This window comes from Limanda limanda, chromosome 19, assembly GCF_963576545.1.
Source record: "Limanda limanda chromosome 19, fLimLim1.1, whole genome shotgun sequence".
NCBI lineage: Eukaryota > Metazoa > Chordata > Actinopteri > Pleuronectiformes > Pleuronectidae > Limanda > Limanda limanda.
Genome location: NC_083654.1, coordinates 15,229,875 through 15,247,960, shown reverse-complemented (window position 1 = coordinate 15,247,960; position 18,086 = coordinate 15,229,875). Strand labels below are relative to the sequence as shown.

The 18,086-nt window shown below is 41.8% G+C and overlaps 1 protein-coding gene across 2 annotated transcripts in view; it reads left to right on the top strand.

The window, feature by feature from the left end:
* The window catches only part of ptk2aa (protein tyrosine kinase 2aa), a 55,686-nt gene that overhangs the window by 9,881 nt on the left and 27,719 nt on the right, over window positions 1–18,086 (top strand). Inside the window, exons 2-7 of one of the 2 annotated variants that reach the window (XM_061092466.1) lie at window positions 7,456–7,482; window positions 13,345–13,589; window positions 15,376–15,545; window positions 16,663–16,750; window positions 17,158–17,237; window positions 17,546–17,608. In XM_061092466.1, coding sequence (XP_060948449.1) covers window positions 13,389–13,589; window positions 15,376–15,545; window positions 16,663–16,750; window positions 17,158–17,237; window positions 17,546–17,608 — 602 coding nt within the window. In that variant the 5' untranslated portion in view covers window positions 7,456–7,482; window positions 13,345–13,388. Of the gene's footprint in view, window positions 1–7,455; window positions 7,483–11,870; window positions 11,892–13,344; window positions 13,590–15,375; window positions 15,546–16,662; window positions 16,751–17,157; window positions 17,238–17,545; window positions 17,609–18,086 lie in introns of those variants that run through there. The other variant, XM_061092465.1, reaches the window with a different exon arrangement.

Sequence of the window (18,086 nt, the reverse complement as noted above, 5' to 3'; positions counted from 1 at the left end):
TAAAACAAATGCTTAACACAGGTCATTTTTCAGACATTTTAATGAAGAAAAGCTGAACATTATCTTTCATTTCTGACAGACTCAGTTTCCATGATTAAGTCCATAGGGTGAATAAACGATTCTGTCTGAAGACATGTGCAGAATGAGTTGAGGTGGGTTTACTCTCCTCCGTGCCCCTGCATGGAAATTAATGATGTGCACCCCTAAGCAAAGTCAGTGGAACAACTGACTGTTCTCCCCCCCGTGTCCCTCGTTCTCTATAATTTGTGTTAGCCGTTGTGAAGACGGATGACTTCTGGGGGACAGTGATGAGTTGAGGACATTACATTATGAATAACCGAGTCGCTCCTCAGGGGTTCATGTGTGTCGTAGAGGCAGAATCGCCAAAGGCAACACACGCATTGTTTAAATTACCCATACTGACATAATGACATAACAGGGGGGGGAGCCCCCTCCTGTTATGTCATTATCCTCTCCATCTTTTAATTTCCCCTCACTTTATCCTCTTTTTGTCCATTTCGTCCCACTCCTTTATTCCACTCCTCTTTTCTTGCAGTTGTTGCATCACTTCTTTCCATCTCTTATCATGTCTCTCCCTGCTCACTTGCTTCCCCTTTCGTTTCTTGCACATCTCCCTCTCTCTCCACCTCCATCGCCCCTCCAGGGAGACAAAGACACACCTCCCCTCTCCCCACCTCCTCTCCCCACCTCCTCTTTCCTCCTTTTCTCTCTTTCGCCTCCCTCCCCCCATTCACGGTCATAGGCTGCCGCTGCCTAATGCTCTCTCTCTCTCTCTCTCTCTCTCTCTCTCTCTCTCTCTCTCTCTCTCTCTCTCTCTCTCTCTCTCTCTCTCTCTCTCTCCCCCCCCCCTCCTCTTTCTACTCTCCTCCCACTCGTGCTGTGTGCATCTGTGTGTCAGTGTAGTAGCAGCAGCAGTTGTAGTAGTGGTGGAGGGAGGAGGAGGCTGGGCTTTAAGCTCATCATCATTACTGAGTTAGCTGACTGTAGAGCAGCACAGCATTAGCCCCAAAGACGACAGAAGCCCGGGATTTTGGCTTTTCCCAATTTAGCTGTCTCTCAGGAAGAGATTTTCTCTTCTCTTCTCTTCTCTTCTCTTCTCTTCTCTTCTCTTCTCTTCTCTTCTCTTCTCTTCTCTTCTCTTCTCTTCTCTTCTCTTCTCTTCTCTTCTCTTCTCTTCTCATCTCTTCTCTTCTCTTCTCTTCTTCACTTTTAAATGGAAGGACTATATCATGGTAAGGATGATATCATACAGCAACCATGTTACTTGTTCAAGTATGTTAATGCAGAAGTTTATTTGGTAAGCGTGTTCTTAAAGGAGTGTCTTCAGTCTGTCATTTCAAAACATGAACTTGTGTTTATGCAATGCATTTCCATGAAGGTTAACTTGTATTGTAGTAATGTTTGGTGCATCTGAAGAGCAGTTACCACTGGAAATATACATGGACAGTTATGATATAAATGTATATGATACAGTGTCGTTGATAAATTCAGTTTTGTAAAAGCTGTAATACTAATGACGATAATGATGGTAAAGAGGTGTAAAGGTAAAGAGGTGTAAAAAGTAGCAAATTGAATACATAGTTGATGCATGTAGTTTTCCAGTTGTTACTGTTGTGATGGTGCCCAGGATGCTGATGATGAGGAGGATGAAGAAGTAGAAGAGGGCACCTGCATGCATGAGTCCCTGATGATTGAAATGATTAGTCACAACAATGATTTTGTAAAGCAAAAAATCCTCAACTTGTCTTTCTTTCACCCTCTCAAATGTGAGAAATAAGTTGTTGTTTTTTTTCACATTGAAAATCAGACATTTTTATTTTTGGACTGTTTATTTTACAAAACAAGATTATGGGGTTTTCAGATTTGTAACAGGCCTTTTTTTCAACTTTACTGTCATTTTATTGCCCAAATAATCATGAACATAAGCAGCGGATTAATCGATGAATGAAAGTTATTGATTTGCAGACTCAGACCATTCCATCATTCAGTTTTGATTACCCCTGAATGAGTTGTGTGTGTGCGTGTGCGTGCGTGCGTGCGTGCGTGCGTGCGTGTGTGTGTGCGTGTGTATGAGAGAAACGAGATATATTTGGTTGCCTGTATGTAGGAGGCTTGTACTTTAAGTGTGCATGTGCAGTGATGATGGCGCTACTTGTAAATGTGTATTTGTGTGTGTGGGAGGCTGTGTGTGTCAAATTAGTCAGATGCATTTGAAGTGTGCATCTCCCATGTGCAGTGTGGCTGATGTTGCTCTGTGCGTTGGTGTTGGTGTGTACTTCTGTGTGTTGCGTGTAAAATTGTTTCATGCGTGTACATACGCTTGTGTGGTTTGTAAGCATGAAGTAAAAATCCTCCCGCGGCGTTTTGTTTCTGGGTTAGATCATCTATATTTCAGTGTGTTTTAATAGTTCGATCTTTGTTCATAATTGATGCAGATTTGCTAAATTAGAAGCAAAGCTCGCAGCCACACTCACACACACACACACACACCCACCCACACACTCTACTTCTTTACCTGCCTTACATCCAGGCAGCTTTACTCATACTCTTTAGATGTGATATTGATCTTGTGAATGCCAGAAGGTTATACAGAGGCACATAAAAGAGCATCTATAAAAAGTAAGCTCAGGTAAAATCTATTTTATAAAAAATAAAAGATGCTCAGTGGGTGTTATGATTCGTATAGTTTAAAGCCCCTTTTTTCACTGGTCATCAAACCCACTTACACCCACTCACATCTGGCCTTTTTCTCCAATGGGAATGGATGAGATCGACATTCACTCCATGGTCAAATGACTGCTGTACACACAGGTTTTTATGTACTTGTTTTTTTTTTTTACAATGAGCAACAGTGATAGATGCAAGACAATAAGGTTCCAAGTGAGTTTGTGATGTTGACAGAACGTCAAGCTGGCTCCTAACTCCTCTACTCGTAATAGGTAAGGAGTCACCCTTTTATTAGGGGGATTACCTCCTTTCAGAAAACCTACTGTATGTATACCTACTGATTGTGGTGTATAAGGCGTTAAACATTTTTTATCCCAGGACCGTTAATCCAGATGAGGATGAACTCCACTAAAATACATAAAATAAAGGAATACCCTTTACGATAAAAAGCTTTCGATTTGTTTTCCATATTTAGCATAGTTAAATATACATGTTGGCATTCGTTAGCATATTCTGGTACCACTCAACTAAACTCTTCCAGAGCCCAGTCTATCAGGATTTGCATTTATTGGCCAGTTAGAGTCAAGGATTCATGATTTGCCTTGTAAAACCAGTTCCCCTGTGTTTTTTCGCCCATGCAAAATCAAAGAAGCGTTCAATATTAAATGTTAAGTTAGATTTTCACGTGTAAATTTATGCTTTGACCCACAGCTGGGACTTCACTTACATTTCTTGTAAGATGTAATTCATGTCAGACGTGTTCTGATCTACTTGAAAAACATTGAGTGGCATCATTTATAAAGATCATTTTAAGCTATCTCACCCGTTCACTCGTCCTCAATCTGTTGTGTTGAATTATACATGGTGTATCTGCACTGGGTGCGATACCTTAAAACCTGTGCTCGCTCCAGTAAGCCAGTTAGCTTCATCGCTGCACCTGAATTACAAACACACTCAAGTGAATGTGTGTGTGTGTGTGTCACAGTGTGTGTGTGTGTCACAGTGTGTGTGTGTGCTTTTGCAGATAAATGTGTATGAGCAGTCATGCGTTGATGTGACCTTATTATGTTGTATGCGTGTAGGCCTTATCTGGAGTATGCATCATCTGTGTGTGTCTGTGTGTGTGTGCAGAGCATTTTATCATGTGTTAGTGGTTTTGAATAATTGTTTGATGTGTATCTGAATGTGAAATAATGACATGAGAAAATGCACATGTGCCTCTGTTTGAACACATCACATATACAGCTCGTGAGTCACTAAAACACTGACTTGTGCCACCATTATGTAAAAGTACATTATCTCACGGAAGGTTCAAAACTGAGCTTTAAACCCTCACAAGTACAATTCCAAGGACATAACATTTTGTGTGTTTGTTTCTGTGTGTTTGTGTGTGTGTGCGCCTGGCAGGTGTGATTGATGCCTCGGGCGTGACGTTGTTGCATCGTAGGGCAGCACGCTCCAGTAACACCCCATTGTCCAGAGGGTCAGACACACACCCGCCCACACACACATGCGCGTGTGTGCCAGCTCAGCTTGAAGGTGGGCCATTAAACACTGAGCACTGAGGCAGAACAGCTGGCTGCTCTCCTCAGGTTGAAACAGTTGATTCTTAGAGGAGACGTGCTTTTATTTAATTCTTTTATGGGAAAAGAACATCTGCCTCAGTTTCTCCTCGGCCACTTTAGATTATCACCATTGAACCAAGTTTCATCGTTTCTAACAAATATATGGATCCAATGGAAGCGTCCACTAAAAATTATATAAAAAATACTTACAATTCTTGAAACCTAAATTCAGTTGCCACAAGTAAAGAGCTAGGTTAAACGTTTAACAAACTACTCCCCTTTCACACACCTTCAGCTTCACCACCACTAAACTTTTACCTTATAATTCCATGTGGCGTGCTTACCTCTTCTACAGAAGCCTCTGCTCTACCTTACTGTTCATACTCTTCCATGTGAGGATATACTCATGGAGGCTGTGGCCCTCCTGAATCTAAAACATTCAGAGCTGTGGTGAAGACACTCATCCACATTTGTTTACCTTTCTTTTTTTCTGCAATGAGAGCCATGATTCTCAGAGCAGCTGTTTTGGCATGAGACCGTGTTTGTGCTTCATGACCTCTCCTGTTTATTTAGCTTGCACTCGCTCACAATTGAATGTTTAGGTCACAGTCTCTCTGTCGGAAACATTTTGAGTTACAGCAAGGGCATCCTGCATCGAAATTATCTTCAGCATCTTTTATGATTATCACAGACTGTTACATTTATATAAAAAGTCTATGAAATGAATCTGTTCTGCTCATCCTGACCTGTTTCTGTTCTTGGGAACAGCTTGAGGAGCAGGTGTTTTGGGCTGTCTGCCAGTGTGTGAGAGTGTGTGTGTATAAGAAGGACCCAAGTCCCTCTTTGATATATGTGCAGTGGAGGCTGTTAAACAGACTGGTATGTAATTAGCACCATGCTGGTGCTCCTGCAGGATATTCCATGGAGAAAATAAACTTATAGTGAGCTATAGTCAACACCGCTGAGCCCAGAGTTGTTCCCTGATTTACATGACATCAAAAACAAAACGAGAAAAGGAAAATGCAAGTCTGGTCAATAGTTTTTATAAAGACGCTCCGGAACTCCTCAGGTGCAGTTTAATCTTGTTTCTGAGACATGATAAATATGCGAGGCTCCAGTCTACTATGGATTGTAGTTTGCAGCGGAACCAGCATGGCTGCAGATGTCAGGCTTCACAGCACTTAACCTACAACTGCACTCTTACCAGGGAGACGGGGGAAAGACTAACTGAGTGAGCGTCCTGGAGACAGATGGTGTCTGTAGGTTTCAGGTCTATCTAGATGTCATTATGGACACTTAAAGTCTCATCATTATCCAGATCATTGTCCACTGTGGGTTAAAGCACTGTGCTAGTAATGGATATAGGTTTCATTTATTATAGTGCGTATATTTGGCTTCATATTTAAGGTACGATACATTTAGATTGAGGAAATCTGATTACATTTGAAAATAGATGTGGCTGCAGATTTATGTAAAATACTGATATGGGATGTATAAGGATTTATTGGGGTTTAGGACAAGGTCTCACATTTTTATTACATTACATGTCATACGTTATTTAACCCGTCGTTGCATTTGACAAAATGAGTGGATGTTGCGTTATGAGCAATGTGAGGGGAACCTTCACTCAAGGCAGTGTTTCCCTTCCTATAGTACGGCCAACAAAAATGTGAAATAATAATTTGCATTAAAATTCATACGCTCTTACAGCATTTTCATGATAATGAGGTTTGTCAGTTGATCTCTTCCTGTGATTATCAATCCCACACAATTCTACATACACACACTGTGCAGCAGTAAGGTCCTTTTCTGTATTACACAGGGTTTGTGCACACACACACACACACACACACCCACACACACACACACTATGAGTCACCTTGCTGGCATTTCCTTTCTCTTTGAGGATTTTCCTCTTACCATGACATCATTTTTGTTGACGACCCTTGCTGTCATTTCACCCCCTGTGTGTACGTGTACGTTCATGCATGTGTGTGTGGGTTTACCCAGTATTTGTCTGACATCAGGGTGTCTATATAGCACTTAGGCACTTATCCTCCTGACCTCTTCCTACATAAAGCCCCTATCGCTGCTCTAACTCGGTGTCAGATTCCCAAAAGGCTCCTCTTGTGCTTCCTGTGAGAGTTTGGGAGCGGTAGTGTAGATACAGTGTAGTGTACGTCACCACTCAATGATATGAGTATAACCATGCCAGGTTTGCTTTCAGCTTAGGAACCATGAAGCATTTTGTGCTGTATTAAGCATGCAAAGCGTGTTTTCTCCTCACAAATCTTATGTTGAGTGAGTATTCACTCGAGTTTTGCAGGCATGCTACAGTCCCCTTGCACTTTCACGCAGAAGTCAGATAAGCATGTTCCTACAATTTGTGCTTCATATCCTGACAGAATGTAAATTCAATATAAACCTATAATAGCACAACCACATTTCTAACATAACCTGCAGCCTTTTTCTTCTTAGCTGGAAGTCTCCTGCCCCCCAGACTTGATGAAATCAGATGCACAGTTCAGGGCCCATTTAACAAACTTGGCACATCTTTCTAGACTGTTGTAATTTGATGCACATTCCCAAGATCAGTAGCCCCTCACAACTCTACCTTACCCACCCATCCCTCACTCTTTCGGGTTGTGCCTCCTTTTGCTTATCATGCTGTGTACGTCATGTGCAAGGTATGTAAGACTTGTGGGATAGTGTATTGTCATTATATCATTTTCTATTCCATCGAAATATCAATACAAAACTAAAACTAAAAATACTACCACCACGTGTCATGTTGTAGTTTTCCAACCAACAAATGCAGGTCAGTGTAACATCCACATCACAAAGCAGCGACGCCTAAAACCACTGAACAATAAACCATGTCCCAATTAGCTCTTTAAAACCGAGGCGGACATTCAACCATCGGGGGTGTGGGTCATTTATGTAACAATGCAGGTATTGATTTTTAGGGGGGGAAAACATCAATATCCTGTTTACATTTCAACAGGATATTGATTTCTAATTTGGTAAGTATCACAGAGCACATTCCTTCTGCAGTTCACGTTCAGCTGCTGAAGCGTGAACACCTGCTGTGGGACCTGATACATTTCAGTCACATTTTTGACATTTTTGATTTCCTTATGCAGCGCCTCCATAATTAAACAAACCAGCTAACCCTCATGTTTTTTCTATGTTTGTGTTTCAGATATTTCCAGGCTTGCCTACTACACAGGTGAGTGACTGCCCCTCAAACACCTGCTGTAACATCTTAAATAATTCAGCCGCTTCATTCAATCATTCTTTCACAATTTGTACCTGTGAGAACAATAAGACCAAATGTCATAATTGGCTTTGTCTGACCTTACTTACTTAATTTAATAACAAATTCAGTTTCACCAAATTCAAACACCCTTTTTTGCTTCACATTAGTCAGTCATAAAATTCCCTGTGTCATTGGATAACCAGTGTTTTATGTGTGTCAGGTTCATCTTACACACACTCTCACAAGCTGCTACCTCAGCCATATGGAGGACAGAATTAGAATTAAACTTTTATTCAGGCCATGATTAAATGTTAAACAACGACAGTCTGAGCTGTTGGCCATCAGGCAGAGCAGGTGGGGGGGTTTAACGCCTTTCTTAAAGTAGCAGTGTGTAAGAAGTCTAATGCTGGTAAAGACTTTCTAAAGATCTGTATTTAAGTGAGTCATATTTGTGTGTGTGTGAGATAATTATGATAATTGAGCAGGAGAAAATTGACTGTGAGACATTTATCCGTGTGGGTTTTTCTCATCAGTGCAAACAGAATAGTTTAGAATAGCTTTTATAACATGAGGGTGAAAATTAGTTTTCCTTTGTGCTACTGAGACGAGTTTAGCAGGGGAGCATATTCATGTAGCGTGGCATCGGGCCCAGAAAGCTCGCCCTGCTGGCCACTTATGTTTAACTAATGAAGTTGCCAATAACCAACATATTGTAACTATCAAGAGCAATTCCTGTTGATCTTTTTCACCCAAAACACAATAGAGCTCGGCATTTCCAAATAAGTAACACCTCTTCTTCTGTTTTCCTGCTTTGTCACTTTACTGCATCATCATCTGTAAATGTGTTTCATAAACCTGTTGCCAGCTGCAAGGAAGCAACACAAAAACAATGGAGGCAGGATGTGTGACACCAGTGTGTGTACATGTGCTTTTTAGCTTATTTAAAGGACCGCTTTCCTGTAATTAAGTTTCAATTCTGGAATTAAAATCATGTATCTATCCACTGTATTTATTTAGTTGATGAGCGAGACCAGGGTTAATACTTGCACTCTAATTAGTGCATATCCTACTGTAAGGCTGGCAAATATGAAATTGTGTCAAACTGTAAATACCAGCAATTAATTGCCACAGACACAGGAAGAATGTAAATTATAGCTGCTCTCCCTTGGGTCAAACCCCCCCCAGTAAAACTTGCTAACATCTGGCTCGTCTGCAATGGGAATGGATACAAACGCATTCACTCCCGTGTCAGTTGATTCCATTTAATCGGCTCCGGCTCCGATCGGCCGTGAAGGAAACATGACACCAGGGTGAATGTGCTAATTTGGTAAGACAGCGAGGTGAGAGAGCGCTGCAGTTGTCTGTGCTTCTATGACGTGAAATATGATGTACTCCTCGACTTTTTATTAAGCAGGTTTACTCGTGTTTAAGATTCCTGCATATACCGGTTTCATATTTCTCCTATGTTGAGAAAATTGCAGCACAAGAACGTTTCATCTTGTAAATATCAATGCTACATCCATGTGTGCTGATTTGATCATTGTGATGTGGCACAGTACTTAATGTATTTTTTACACACATTGGTTGTTTTTTAACATCAATGGAAACCTCATCTCAGTATTACAAATTGATAAGGGAACCGTAAAATAGACTTTCAGTAGTCTTGGGGCGCTGACTCAAAATGTCAGTAGTTCTTTGCTTTATCTTCGATTTGCAAGTACAAACAATTTATATTTTAACATTTAGGTTAAACCGAATTGAGAAATGTTGGAAAAATACTGTATTTATATGGTAAAATATGCCTTTAGTTCAAAGAGCCTTACCATTTACATTTCACAGCATTAATGTGAATAGACTGATGGTTCACTGATAAAACATCAAAGTGGCTGTCACAGTTCACAGGGTTTCCTGAACCTTCCAGATTTTATGTACATTGTGCAGAATGTGAGTGTTTTCCTCCCCTGATAATATAACCATGTTCGTAAACACAGCGAGAGATAGAAATAGATAAAGAGACTTTGGCTCGAGCCCAAAAAGCGCTTCCTAGTCATGGCAACATCCGGCCTCCTGACAAAAGGCTTTCAATAGTACGCACACACACGCACACACACACTTCACCAAAACCCCCTGCTCCCACAAGATTTTCTTAACAATGGCCTGTGCCTGAGATGGAGCACAAACCACGTGCTCACACAAACACACTCTCAGGCAGCGCACACAAAACATTGTAGACCACACGCTTATCTGGGACACGATGAAACATCAGGATTTCAAGTTTCTGTCACTTAAATATATGTTCTGGGATTTTTTTTAAATACGTTTCAGTGTTTCCCTTATAATTAGAGTCTAGTTGTGGTGACAGTTGAGTGGCTGGTGCAGCTCTACCTGGCCAGTGCTCCTAAAACAGCATTTCCACATATTCAAACGTAAAACCCCAAAAGACGATAAAGCACATTAGGCATCAGAACATGAATACCTGGTATCTGGCTTAAAGAAACCAAAATGGCACTGAACAAAATGCCAAATTCATGACTGCAAAACCTCAGCCCACAAGAAATGGTCATGGTGGATTGCCAATTGGTTTATAGTGGTCAGTCAGGAATGTCGTTGGTCTGTCAGATTGACAGATGTTATTCTGCAATTGATTAAAATCAAATCAAATTTTATTTGTATAGCCCAAACATACAAATCAGAACAATCTCTACAATGTGCAACATCCTCTTTCCTTAACCCTCAACTAGAGACAAAAATCTACCAAAAAAACTCCCTTTTAACAGGAAACAAAAACAGAGAGTCACAATGAAGGACACGTCTCCCAGGATGGACAGAGGTACGTTATGTGTCATGTGTAACAGAGGTTGCAAATATGAATTGTTGGCCTTATACGGCCCAGAGAATAAAGAGTGTTGAGTGATAGACTTATGTCTGTTCAGTCAGCTCTTCAGTTGAGGATGTGTTCAGCCGTATAAACGTCCTTTTGATTAACGGCGGCTGGCATCTGGTCAGGCGTAACCGGCACACCGCTAGGCGCCACTCACTTGTAGGGTATTGTAGGTACGTTGTCAAGGAGACAAGCTCCCAGAAAGCACCTTGAGCGCTCTAGAAACAGAAAGGAAAGAAAGAAGAGTATGACCTGATGTACAATATGGAGAATGATTGATTGGGTGCTCGTGGTTTGAAAGTGGATTGGTTTGTGTTTTTCTCGCAGCTGTGAGTTTAGATACAGGACACAGTCTCCTCCTGCAGTAACAGAGGTGGGCGGGGTTTCTAATGAATGGAAGAGCCCTGATTAGCATATTAATAGCTTCTAGCTCCTCCTGCTCTTCCAGGACTCCTCTGTCCAGCTCTCTTGTTCCCCCACTCAACTTTCTGTCACTTGTTCTGCTCTGTCCTCCTTTTCCTCTCATTCAACTTGAAACAATTGCTGCATTTCTCTCCCTGCTCCGCTGTCTCTGTTTCCTTTGTTTTTCTGGTTCCCTCTATTCTCTCACTTTCTGTCTCTAAGAGAAGTCGACAACTTTCAGTTTTGTTTCTCTCCGAGCACAGTAATTGCTCCTCTTTCTCTGTGACCGCTGACTGAGTGACAATCCATTTGGAAGAAGCTCCCTGGGAGAAAGTTGGATTGGAACTTTTGCCGGAGAATCCATCTTCTTACAAATCACAGGATCCCGAACACTTTCCAAAACGAGAGTTGCTTCACGCTTCCACGGCAACTGTGTAACTACGGAGCACAGGCATGGGGGCAGAAATCGGGCAAAAAACAGAGTGTTGTCATCAGAGAGGGGCCACTGAGGAGTCATTCAGAAGAGGACAGAATCGGAGGAGCGGAGAAGTTTTTGCATGAGAAACTTTACATCTCTGGGTGGATTTTCTCATATTGTGCCACCGTGGATAACGAGAGAAGATTAAGGAGACAAAACTTAACAGAGAAGAAACTCTTTGAAGGATGGGAATCTTTTACTTTATCCCTCATTTGTTTTTTGTTGCATCTTCGCACTCTTTACAGCGTGTCAACAGAGCAGAACATTGCCCTTTTTGATTTCTGCCCCTGGAAGAAATTGTTGGCTGGAGAAGCTGTTGACAAAAGTTGAAGACAAAGATTTCTGCCTTGGAGACGGAGAGAGAGTGTGTGTTAGCGTGTGTCTGTGTGTTAGTGTTTGGGTTATGTGAAAGCGTTCTCACAGTTGTGTCAGCAGCTCAGTGTGTTTATTTATTTAACTTCTGCACAAGAGAAGTTCGCTTTTCTGTGTGTGTGATGCGAGGTTGCGATCCCGCGAGCTGTCTATCTGTCCTAGGCACAGACAGACACAGGGAGGGACAGACATGTGTTTCCATGGCGACCAGTGGCTGTAGCCCCTTCCTCATGTGTTGGGAAAGAGGTATGAATGAATCAAATCTCCCTCTGCACACACACACACACACACATGGAAACACAAGAGTGACATCTGACTCCATGGGAACTGAGTTGGTGTACTGCCAACACTTCCATTACCGAGCAAATGTTTGTGTGAGTGTGTGTATGTGTGTGTGTGTGTGTGTGTGTGTGTGAGTGTGAGTGAGCTGGGAGCAAAGTGATTTGTCAATGAAAGTCATTACTAATTGGAATTGGCAAAGTAAGATGGGAGCACATTTTTATGTTGGAATATATCCATCAGCAACTTTAAGGGCTCTCCTCTGAGGCGAGTGTGTGTCTGTGTGTCTCCTTCTCTCTCTCTCTCTCTCTCTCAGGTGTAATTACCTGCTGGAACATATCAATTTTCCTCTAATGGAGGAGGGAGGAGAAGCACAGGAAGATAGCGAAGCAGAAAATTGCAGAGTGAAAAGAGAAATCTCGGTATCTTTCTCTTCGTTTTTACAGCAGCTCACGTGCACATAACAAAATACGCGTCTGCCGTTCCCACATGAAGTTGCCATGAATTTCCAGGAAGTGTGTCAATGTCAGGATTTCTTATTCAGGAAAGACGTCAGCCTGAGGTGCATTGTCTTCAGATACGAGCGCTCACACACTGAACCTTGACCTGGACTGCACCTCTTGTCGTTTTTTAGTTCTCCCTCTGCTCTCTCATTTGTTCCTGTGGGTTCATCTTGCCAAAGTACATCACATCAGGAACGTACAGTGTCTCTGCAGTAGGAGAGGAGCAGGATTCAAGTCCAAAACAATACAACAGCATCAATCTGTAGCCGACAGCAGAGAGAGGAGGAGTTATGTAACTGAGCGAGCTAGAGCCGCAGCAATTAGTTGAGCGGCAGAGAACAAACTGTTTTGTAAGTTCATTGATCGAACATCATCTGAGAGTCTTAGAAATTGGGATCAGGGCATGATCCAAGGCTGGGGCAAGGGGGGGGAGCTGGCACCAGCTTAAATCTGATTGGCCCCTGAAGTGCACTATCCCTGCAGTTGTAATTTTTTTATTTGTTATATATTCTCATCACTCTCTGACAATGTATTTGGCAGTTTTTTAGAGGTTTCAACAGTAAACAAGGAATGAATTAAATCTGCAACTTACTGAACCAGGACTTTGCCATATAATTGGCTCCTCTGTGTAAAATGTGTCTCATCCTGTGCTTTCATTCCAACTAGATGTCACGACTTAATCAGTGTAGCACTTTGTCTTCTGGGGTTACAACTGACACATGTACATTGATTATTCTACTAACGATCCACCTTACATCAGTTTGGTATCTCTCAGAAATCCCTGCGCTAAATGGTTGATTGGTTAATTGAGCAAAGGTTTCAGTGTTTCAAAGTTGAAGAAACTCCTTCACTTTCCTCTTATTCATCTGTTCATTCCTCCTCATCTTTCTAACCGATTCGCTTTCTCTCCTCCTCAGAATATGACAGACACCTAGCAGCTGCTGTGTCGGCGAGGAAAACCATGGCGACGGCCTACCTGGACCCCAACCTGAACCACGCCCTCCTCGGAGGCGCCAAGTCGCGGCTGAGCGCGGGGGGGTCAGACCGAACCATTCCCGGCTCCGTGGACCGGGTTCTCAAAGTCTTCCACCACTTTGAGACCAACACTGAGAACAGCTGCTGGTCGTCCAATATCAGATATGGAGACGCAACTGATGTCAGGGTAAGAAGAGATGAACACTTACTGTATGTGCAAAAAATAAGGGACACTTTATCGTTAAACGCTTAGTAGTCAAGTTTAATCCAAAACAGGTTTGATGCCAAACTGTGGCATTATAAATTCAATCTGAAGGGTTTTAGATTATTTCCAGCCACATTTGGTGTTTAAGTGACTTAAGAGCAGCAGGATTGTGTGAGTGGGTCAACGTCAAATAAATTACAGTCCTTCACTGTAACTCTGTAGTTCATTGATGAGTTTTTAGTAGTTTTTGGACAGAACTTGAGGTCTGTGGCACAGTTTTTATTTAGAAACTATATTAGTGGATTGTTTTTAAGTCAATCACACTATAGCACACAATCATATTTATTTTAAACTTTATAAATTATCTAGGTACTTGTTTGATTTTTTCGATTTAACAGTGCACTCTTTTTTTTAGACACAATTCAAAAACACAGAATATTGTGAGGCTTTTTCGACTTTAAGTGCCCATTGCAACTTTCACGCTGGCAATCTTTTGTGCAAGGCAATGTGATGGAAATCTGGAGATACAAGAGGCTAAAAACAACAAAGTTATCTACGTGTATTTAATAAGGGGCTTTCTGCAGAAAGGATCAACACAGGGAGTCCCAAAGAACTCAGAGTGAAGATGCAGAACAGTCAGATACACAGATCTTATATACCAGGGGATAGGGCTGTCTCTCTGAGCCAATCCAGACAGGTTCCCATAGGTGGGGGAAGGACAGGAAACTAAACATAACAGCTGATTCACATGTGTTCCCTGAGGTGATAAGAATAGATACACTCCTTCCTTTGATGGGTAATTAAGTCGCACAAGGTCTTACTATATTGACGTCATAAACAGTTCCGACCATAAAACAGCTCAAGTCATCAATAATCTGTTGTATGTAAATACAAGTCATAAAAGTCTTGAGAAGTCTTTAAACACTTATACAAAATACTTTTTCAACCTTGCTGAGTTAATTTTCTACTACAGCAACATCATTGGATTCCATTGCATTGTGCAGAAATGTTCATGAGGCTGTCTTCACCTGCAGTATGTTTCCTCTGGCAGTGGTTTTAAAGGTGGATCTTTGTTTGTTTGTCCTTGGCTCAACGTCCCAACTGTTCGCTTTGATAAAGAACAATGAGACGTGTGAATGCATGTAACCTCAGGACACTGTCTTTGTGTGTGTGCGTGTACCAGTGTATGTTTACATTTCAGTGCTTTTAGATCCACTCCCATGAGGCTGAAACTACTTAGTGCTGCTCAAACTTTTGTCATCGTCCTCTCTTCCTCTCCTCTTCTCTCATCTTCTCTTTTCTCTCTTCTCATCTCTTCTTCCTTTTCTCATCCTCCTCTCCTCTCCCATCCCTCCATCCTCCAGTATCTAGGTCAGACCCCCTAGCGTTTTACAAGTCAACGCACATGGTTCTTTGAGCATTATGGGGTGTGTGTGTATGATGTCTGTCAACTTGTTTGGGTGGGAACGTCATGTTTAATGAAATGTAATCAGCAACACACACACACACACACACAGACAAATACACACATGGATAGACTGATGCCCTCGTTGACCTGATACAAAATGCCGGACATATGCTTTAGCAAAATTGGCACAATGACTTCTTGGTCAATGTTGTTTTGTTCACTGAACTTCTCTGCTTTAACACTGATATACCGAACATGTGCAGGGACACTTCAACCAGGATAGCACCACTTCAGATAAAGGGGGGGGGGGGGTGTTTGAAATTTGATCGCAAAATTAAATTCTTTGCTCTCTGTGTCTAGGGAATCATCCAGAAAATTCTGGACATCCACAAAGTGCGCTGGACGTCTTGTTTCGGTCTGCACCTCAGCAACAGCCAATCCAGAGACCAGGTGCACTGGCTCCACCCCGATATGGGCGTTTCCCAAGTTAGAGAGAAATACGAACAGGCACGACCAAACGAGGAGTGGAGGTAAGAGAAGTGTTTGTGCAACAGGATGGTAATCAATAATTATGATAAGTATTCAATCAATGATGATAAGTGTTGTCTTTTGGATTTATTTGTTTACATCCCTTGCCATTGGTATTTTATGTATTGATTGATCAACTCCATTTACATTGAAGAGATCGGGCAGACTCCTCAGCTCCAGGGCCGTCCTGTTGGAATATAAGTTATTTGTCTTCAGCATGTTGTTCACTGTGAACTCTCTGATTTCTCTCTATTTGCCGTTTGGAGATTAGAGAAGTTATCTAACCTGACCTTTTAAATAAATTATAATCTAGTGTCCTAGATGAGCTTTACCAGAGATTTTAGAAAGTAACTGTTGTTGAAGTTTACTTATAATCCTGCTGCAGGTGTTGGTTGTCCTCAGCGATCTCTCTCTTGAGACCAACTGTGAGGTTACACTTTACAAGCAGCCTCCTGTCTCAGTCAGACATGACTTATTCAGCCTTTTGAATTCAGTTACACTGTTTCCTCCAAAGTGCAGCCTGCTCCTTTGTACACCACAGTAGCATTAGTGATTTATATCAAACAGAGTCTTGTTAAATAGTGCGACCCGGTCTGTGGTGTAGTGATGCGAGGGCTCGTGTGCGGTGCAGTGTGTCTGTTTTGGTTCAGCAGTTTGGATGTTAATGCTCTGCTATATATTTCCGCTATTGTGGCGGCCGTGGCGCTAATGCTATTGTAAGGCGAGAGACCTTTGGCATGGGGAGAGAGAACCAGATGCCTGCTTTGTCAAACCAAGTCAACATCTCTCTCTGTCTCTGCTCTACTCATCTTTCAGTCGGTCTGCTCATTTGCATTCTTGCATATTGTTTTTCTTCTCTCCTCCTTCTGTCTGTCTCGCTTCTTCATTTCCCTCCCTGGCAGTAGCTGACTGCCAACTGTGCTTTTTCATTATCAATTAAACTGGATTATTTTAAAACTCATTTACAAAATGTAGTAGTGGTACACGTAAAAAAAGATTGCCCCAACTTTCTTTTCTAGACACAATACAGACGCTTCAAGTCTCTGCTACTGGTTGATTTAAAATGTGCAGCTCTTCGCAACATAACATTCACTCCCTCCTTCTTCCTTTCCACTGCAGGTATGAATTAAGGATCCGGTATCTTCCGAAGGGCTTCGTGCAGCAGTTTACAGAAGACAAACCTACACTCAACTACTTCTACCACCAGGTACCCACACAGACACACAAACTCTCAGAGGCTCCCAGACGCGCAGACATATTTCATGTTGTGCCAGCAGGCAGCACCGAGGCATATGGTTCTGCAGGAAGAGTGTGTGTGTGTTAGCCTGTGGGTAAACTCGGTCAGTAGGACTGTGTGTGCGTGCTTGTATGAGAAATAGATTTGATGCCATTTGTCTCATGAGGAAATAAATGTTTTTAGTAATTCTTTTGGCATTTTTGGATAGTGATGGTAGAGATACAGGAATGGAAGAGGGGTGACATGAAGTGAATGGTCAACAGCCCTTCTGCACAGGGGCTTGTTTGCCCATGTATATTCCTTGACCATTGTGCCATCAGGTCGCTTGCAGAAATAAATGTTGTAATACACCCACTTTGTGTAACTGTGTCCTTCAGGTGAAGAATGACTACATGACAGAGATCGGGGATCAGGTAGAACAAGATGTGGCTCTCAAATTGGGCTGTCTAGAAATCAGGTAAGACACATTCACAGCAGTGAACAGTTAATCAAGTTCAGTACTTATGTTATAATTTGTATATGTTTTGATGTCTATTTAAATCAAAAGCTGAAAAGGTTTTTGTTTGTAACACTGAAACAATCAATAACGTAAATGGTAACTTTCCAAAGCAACAGCTATTTCTATTTAAGCTCTTATTTCACTCTTTTGATTTGTTATAAAACTGGAAACAACAAATCTTTAATATCCCTTGGACGTGGAGGTGTATTCAGTGAATGGAGCTGACCTGGTTCTTTCTCTCTGTGTCCCACTACTTTCATTTCCAGGAGGTTCTTCAAAGAGATGAGAGGAAACGCCCTGGATAAGAAATCCAACTATGAACTACTTGAGTGAGTATTTTCTGCATGATATAAGTGTTACAGGGGAAAACATCCAACATGGCTCCTCATCCTCGGGACATGTTCAAAAATAACAGGGTATCTCAGTTTTAGGTGCAGAATTTTGACGTTCATGGAAAAGTTTGGGAACATTTAGAAATCTGTCCTGTTTTCTTTTAGCCAAACTCTCATTAGAAAGTCTCCTTCTCATTTTCAACACTGATTTAATCTCTCACTTTTCTAATATAAGTACTTCATGTGTCCGCTCATGAATAACACTCGTTCATTATTGACTCATCTGTCGATCCACCAACAACTCCTCGATAGATGGATGTCGATGAAAAGCATTAACAAACTCCATCCCTAAAGCTGCTCATCTCTAATTTGTTCTGATATTAATGAGCTGTCCTCTCCCACTGACGTCTTTCTTTCTGTCCATCCGCCTAACGAGCTCTCCAATTAACCAAGAAGAATGCACACTGTCTGTCCA